At 44.6% G+C, this 6,940-nt stretch overlaps 1 protein-coding gene and 1 long non-coding RNA gene across 2 annotated transcripts in view; one reads left to right on the forward strand and one right to left on the reverse strand.

Annotated features, from left to right (window-relative positions):
* LOC118991513 (uncharacterized) overlaps positions 1–929 on the forward strand; it is a 27,382-nt gene extending 26,453 nt beyond the window's left edge. Inside the window, exon 3 of the long non-coding RNA XR_005067436.1 lies at positions 569–929. This is a non-coding gene — a long non-coding RNA (uncharacterized LOC118991513). The remainder of the gene's footprint in view (positions 1–568) is intronic.
* The window catches only part of LOC118991512 (40S ribosomal protein S10), a 6,984-nt gene extending 260 nt beyond the window's left edge, over positions 1–6,724 (reverse strand). The window contains exons 1-5 of the mRNA XM_037052795.1: positions 6,632–6,724; positions 5,719–5,868; positions 5,319–5,490; positions 3,863–3,940; positions 640–695 (exon numbers count right to left, since the gene is read on the reverse strand). Coding sequence (XP_036908690.1) covers positions 640–695; positions 3,863–3,940; positions 5,319–5,490; positions 5,719–5,868 — 456 coding nt within the window. The 5' untranslated portion in view covers positions 6,632–6,724. The remainder of the gene's footprint in view (positions 1–639; positions 696–3,862; positions 3,941–5,318; positions 5,491–5,718; positions 5,869–6,631) is intronic.
* Between the last annotated feature and the right edge of the window lie 216 nt (positions 6,725–6,940).

The raw sequence follows: 6,940 nt of genomic DNA on the forward strand, positions 1-6,940 counted from the left end.
ATCCAGTCAAGAGTGTGCTCACAGTTACACACATGTAAGCACCAGCACAGGATAAGATCTTGTATCTGCCATAAATACACACCCTCTTTTCACTGTGCTGTGAAGGCCTAACACAGGACACCTGCTGTCCCAGCAGTGACAGCCCAGCCCCACACAAACACTTAACCTGGATTAACTAGTCTCAATTTTCTTGAGATAGCTACGATCATCTCTATTTTATGGCTAAAGAAATGGGCACACAGATCACACACCCTGAAGGAAGATAGTGATTTGATTCCAGTCCATCTTGGTTCTAGAGCACACTCAATCTCCAGCAACTCCCAGCCTTAAGTTTTGTTCATGAAACTAATTAAAGGGATTATGATCATTATTAAAGAAACAGAAAAGACCATTATGCTACATATATAATAGTACTGATTTATGAGACTTATTTTAGTAATTTACATATTGACAAAAAGTCTCCACACTGTCTTAATGTAAAAAATTTATTTGGAATTTGTGGTTTGGGGGGACAGGGAGAATGAAAGATGGGATCCACCACACTATACTACATCCCTACAACTTACAGACCCCCACAAGGCTGAGGCCAGAGCAGTGACCACTCATGGAGAGCAAACGGGGGAAAGAATGAATACTCACAAACTGGAATTCAGTTGCTGACCCAGCCCCAGCCTCAGCTTTCTTGTCAGCACCAGCTGGAATAAGAAACACCAATTTAGATTCATCACAAGGTCTGATCTCCTGCAGGTAAGTAACCCAACCCAATCTTGTGGAGAAAGTCATGTCGGCAAACAGACCCCATGAAGTACAAGTAAACTACACCTGAGCCACCTCTGTCCTCTCCCTCTCCTAGCATAGCCTCCCTAAAGTCATCCTTCAAAACTCACAACCCAAACTACTGCCTCCTGTAGGAAGGCTGCCCTAACTACAAAGTCATATGGCCCCAGGGGACCCTAATTTTCTACTACTGAATCACATGCTTTAGATCAGCATCTAGCTTACAAAGGGAGCACCATGAAGGAAGAACTAAAAGGTAAAGGACACAACAGCCTACAGAAGCAAAAAGTAACTTTACCATGACCATAGTAAAGAAGCTGAAAGATCTTGTGCTGCCCTGTCCTGTCCAGCAGCCACTAATCCAAAGATGTGTGTGTACAATAACATATCAGATTTTAAGACTTAAGAGAATGCAAAATTTATTTTTTAAACTTATTTTTAAAAACATCTTATTTATTTTCACAGAGGGGGAGGGAGGAGGGAGAAAGAGAAGAAGAGAAATCATATCAACTTGCCTCTTGCACGCCCCCAACTGGGGACCTGGCCTGCAAGCCAGGCATGTGCTGACTGGGAATGGAACCAGTGACTGTCAATTCACAGGCTGGTGCTCAACCCACTGAGCTGCATCAGCCAGGGCAAGACTTAAGAGAATGTAAAATTTAAAAAGAGAGAGAATACAAAAATATCCCAATAATGTTTATATGGGTTAAAAAAAATCAACATTCATTACCCTCAAAAGAAATCCTGTCATACATTAGTAGGCACTCTCCCCCTAACTTTGGCAGGCAGACTAATCTACCCTTCTATGTACTTGCTTAGTCTAGACATTTCACATAAATGGAAGCATACAGTAACAAAATTAACATTCATGTGAATTATGTGCATTTCAGTGTGGGGACTAGGAAATTTCATGGTTCACACTGCAGGAGTTGGGGCAGTAGGTGAATATGAGTTTGGTGAATCTTATTCAAATAAGGGTCCCCCTCTGGCCCATTTCAGACCATGCTCACCACAAGCTGTTCACTTCCCTGCCCTTTGACCAGTAAGACAGCATCTTCTGTACCTTTGTTCATGCCGATATCTGCCTGAAATGCTCACTGTCCCTAAACTTGAGTACCCCTGAGGCTTGGTCTCAACTGTCACAATCCCTCAGAACCATCCCCTGACTGATTCTCTACATGGTGTGACTTTTAACAAGAACAACCACTAACTTTCTCTAAGTGGAGAGCATGTTTGCTGGAGAAATTCATTTCTACTACCCTGTAAGTATTCAGGTCAAGTGCTCATTTCTATTTCACAAAGAATCAGGAACCACCTCAAGAGGGAGGCAAGAGTGGTAAGTCAGTAAAAATTCCTTTTCATATCTTGCTTTTATGTCAGGATTTTGTTTCTGCAATAAAGAGTGACCCTTTAAAACCAAACTGAACCCTCTCACTCCTCTGCAAACATCAATGGCCCTCATTCACGCCAGAGCAAACCCCATGTCCTCTCGTGGTCCACAGAGCTGTGGGTCCAATTTTCTGACTGTCTTCTGTTGTTTACACAAGCCAGGTGCTTCCCCCAGAGGACCTTTACCTGAAATATGCTTTCCCAAGATAGCCACTGGCTGGTTCCCCTTTACCTCCTCTAGCTGCTTGCTTAAATCTCACTTTTGCAAGGTTTTCCTGAAATCCCTATTGAAAATTACATGCCCCGCCCCACTTTAAAATTTCCATGCAGCACCCATACCATTGGACACACGATTGGGTTGACCAAAATAATTCATTTAGTTTTTTACATGCAACAGCTTTAGTAGTGCTTAGCTGTCTTCGATTTCTAAGTAATTTTGTTAGATTTTGTGATAGGTGTCATATCAGTGTGCATTAAAAAAAGAAAAAAATCACCTGGCTGGTGTAGCTCAGTGGATTGAGCGTGGGCCTGCGAACCACACAATCGCAGTGATTCCCAGTTAGGGCACAAGCCTGGGTTGCAGGCCAGTTCCCAGCAGGGGACTCATGAGAGGCAACCATACATTGAATTTCTCTCCTTCCCTTCCCCTCTAAAGATAAATAAATAAAATCTTAAGAAAAAAAATCAAAATCGATGAATTTTGGTGTAGCCATCTTAAAACTGAAGATGGAAGAAAATATGCAACATTTTTGGTGTATTATGCTCTATTATTTAAAGAAAGAGAAAAATGCAACTGAAATGCAAAAAAAAGATTTGTGCAGTGTATGGAGAAGGTACGGTGACTGATCGAACATGTCAAAAGTGATTTACTAAGTTTCTTGGTACTATTGACATTCTGGCCAAGTAACTTTTTGCAGTGGGGCTATCTTATGAATTGGAACATGTTTAGCAGCACCCCTGGCCTCTACCCACTATAAGCCAATAGCAGGAGATAGCCGACTTACTTAAAATATCCAAATCAATAAAACTGTTGTTGAAAATGAAAGATATGTCTTTTATTTTATGGAAAAAAACTAAATGGGGTTTTTGGCCAACCCAATACATACTTACTTTTTCATATCTGTCTCCTATCACTAAAATGCAAGTTCAAAGAGAAGGGCCTTTTGTCTGGTATGTACACTCCCGTCTCTGCTTTCTCTGCAAGTTGGACACTTGCACTGTCCAACTCCTGGGACAGTGCCTAGCACACCACAGGCATTAAATATACATTTGCTCAATGAACAAACACCCGTTGTTCCAGTCAATGCAAATTTTGCTATTTAAAAACAAGATTCCACACTATTTTTGCAATAAGAAAACAACAAAGGTAATTTGAGGAGAACCCTACCCTCAAGGAGCTTACAACACAGGAATACAACCACAAAATAAAACCATGTTGTCTTCCTGAAAGTTTTCAATTTTGCTCTAGGCTAAAGGTCTCCAACTAATGTCTGTCCCCTCCCCAGAGTACTCCTCCCAGTCCCCACTCATCAAATCTCTTCCTAAGGCAAGAAAGCACAAAGGACTCCAGTTGGAGACAGAAGAAACACAGGAACTTTTCAGTCACTGGCATCTTTGAGGGCTGAGCCCCAGCCAGGGCTGACTGAAAATCCAGAGATTCTACCCCAAAGCCCCACATAGACAACGCATTACTCACGGGGCACAGCACTCCGTCTGTAAGTGTCTCTGTCAGCTTCCCCTCGTGTGAGTCTTGCGGGTCGCTCACCCTCCAGACCTACACAAAGTAAACACACAGTGAACACAGGGCAGTATGGGAACTCTGTTCCTTTCAGGCCAAGAAAACTGGAATCACTCTCCTGCTTTCATTGGACAACTGAGTTATTATAAGTTAATGGGAATAGGAACTCCTACACCCAGAACTGCCAGCTAGAAACTTATCATTGACATTTTGGCTCCTCAAAGGCCCAGGAAAACTCATTCTTAATTAAAATGCCACACATCTGCAAAAGGATTGCTTTGTTCTACTGTATTTCTCAATATAAACGCATTTTCCAATTATTTGGCAAACTCAGATATTCAGCTATTTCTACAAACATTTCAATAGCCAAAATTTTGAAACTGATCTATCTCTTAAGTGGAAAACTTCTTGTGCAAAGGAGGCATCAAGCCCCACCTCCAGGATTAAGTATATCAATGTAGAGGCCACCAGAATCCATTCCTTCCCTGGGCTTCTCTGCACACCTCCCTCAGGCTGTGGATATATTAAGACATATTTTAAGAGGTACCTTAAAAGCATTCTCAGAAACAGTGAAAGTTTAATCTAGTATTCTCCCTACCCAGTTACCTTGGACCTTTAGATCTACAGTCCATATGGTTAAAATACAAACCATTCTTTTTTAATGTAGAAGATAAAACTGAACCTGGAGTGGTTAAAATAAACAAATGCCAGATCCCACATATGCCTACTAAAGCAGGAGTCTGTGGGGCACACAGACGATGACAGCCCCCTCCCCAAGTGATTCTAGATGCTGTTCTCTAGAACTTTTTGCTTTAGAGTTACATAACCATTTAACCACCACCAGAATCCCCTAGGAAACATTCATAAAAATAGATTCCTGAGCTCCATGAAATATCCCCCCTGGGGAACCTGGACAGTTTGATAATCAGCCGTGTATAGGAATCTCTGCATCCCATTTCATCACCTGAGACCACAAACTGCTCTTCTTACAAAGGTTCTTGTGACAAGTTTTTCCAGAACCTAAGGAAATCACAAGCTGGACAAAAATGCGACTGTGAGCAAGCAGATAATCTCCCTTCTCCCCTAACCATATCCCTTCACATTGTGAAGAAGTTACTCAATGCCCTACCACCTGTGTCTGGCCACAGACTAATAATCTGTTTAATGTCGTCTCCCCAGATAACCTGAGCACCTGACTCCAGTTCCATTACAAGTCCCATGCTAGAGGACAAAGGTTCCAGGACTTAGCCCAAGGTCCTATATGCCAGAGTCCCTCTACAGCCAACGCCAATGGTGTATTTGTAAGACCATTTCTGTCCCACAAACAAAAACCACACCATTTTACACATAACCCTCCTCTCAGAAAGAGCGGCTGCAAAACAGGTTGTTGGAGGCATTTATTTGGGCACCTTACCTTTGGGCCTTGGCCTGCCAGTCTCAGGCCGGCTACGGCGCAAAGTGGCAGGCACAATCTCAGGGGGCAGGTGGAGGTAATCGCGGAGATACTGGATGCCCTCGTTGGTAAGGTACCAGTAGAAATGTCTCCAGGCAAACTGTTCCTTCACGTAGCCTCGTGATTTGAGAGACTATAAGACAGAAAAGTACTTTTGAGATGTAACTAGAGGCTTGGAACTAGAAACACAGTGCAAAGGGAAGCTAAACTGCACAGAATACAAGTCTTCACAATAAATCTACCCCTCAGCCCTTCCAGGCAGCAAGAAGCTCTGGCTGTCCTGACCTCCCCTTGGAGTTCGCCTTCAACAGCAGTGGAAAACCCCTCCATCTGCACCCCACTCCAGCAGCCCCCCAGCTACCTGCATGGCCTTCATGACGTGAAGATTAGGCACGTTCTTGTCTGCCAGCTCAGGGTGTTTAGGCATGTGCACATCCTTCTTGGCCACCATCACTCCCTCCTTAAAAAGGAGTTCATAAATGGCAATACGGTTCTTCTTGGGCATCAGCATCTGCGGGAAGAAAGCGAAAACCAAGAGCACTTATGAGCAATATGGCTAGGGTTCAGAAACCGAGTTCATGACCCCAAAATGACCACACGAAATCACTGTCCAATAAATGGAAGTTTCAAACACAAAAATACACAGAAAATACGCAGGAAAGAGGAATTCCAACTCCCTAGACTGAAACCTACCCTTTATCAGCTCCCACAGAAAAACACTTCGGGTGAGAAGGTGCCAAGACGTTAAAACGGCATACATATTCGCTCCAAACTTTCACCCTTAAAACCACAAAGGTATGATGGGGGACTCAGACTCTGTAAGCGGGATAGCGGGGCTGCACTTTCAGCTACGCCAGGGAGGGGCCAGAGCGATCTTATTCGTGACAAGTCGCTGAACACACACCAAAGGACTAAGGTCTCCGAAGCCTCATTTTCCATAGGCCCAGAGCCAAGCGAGGAGGCAACCGGGGTGAAGGAGGTTTCTCCCTCCCAAGCAAAAGTGTGCAAACGGGGTGCAGCCCCCTAGCCTGGCCCGCAGACCTCACCAAGCAAGAATTTCATCCTCCCATACTAGGCCCTCCGTCATCGGCAATCTTTGCTCACAGAGGCCCGCTACCCCACGAACTGCGCCTCTAATACCTCTTACTACTCAGAAACGGGCCTGCGGGCAGCAAGAGAGGGACCTCCACTCCGACCCTGGGGAAGCGCAGACACCACGGCGGCAAGAGAGCCAGGATGGAAGCCGATAGAATCCATCCTCTAAAGGAACTCACCTCAACAACTGCTGTGTACAAGACCGGGGCTGAAAAGGAAAGGGCATGCGCAGCGCGACGCGACGTCTCTTCCGGGCTGGCGTGCCCCGCCCCCCGTCAGGACCTGCGCACTGCCTGGGGTGGCCTCGGAGGTGCCTGAAAGATTGGCAGTTCAGGACAGGCACAAACCCTGACCAAGTTATCGACAGTGGCTTGTGGAAACCGCTGCAGGGAGCTTCTGAGCCTACTCGCTTTGTCAGTAAATGGTCATATTTATGGGCCGGCCGCTTGGAAACAGGCTACTTCTTTATTCCCATTGATAATTTAACT

Source organism: Sturnira hondurensis, unplaced genomic scaffold, assembly GCF_014824575.4.
Source record: "Sturnira hondurensis isolate 20B ecotype Veracruz unplaced genomic scaffold, ASM1482457v3 Scaffold0007578, whole genome shotgun sequence".
In the NCBI taxonomy this organism is placed as follows: domain Eukaryota; kingdom Metazoa; phylum Chordata; class Mammalia; order Chiroptera; family Phyllostomidae; genus Sturnira; species Sturnira hondurensis.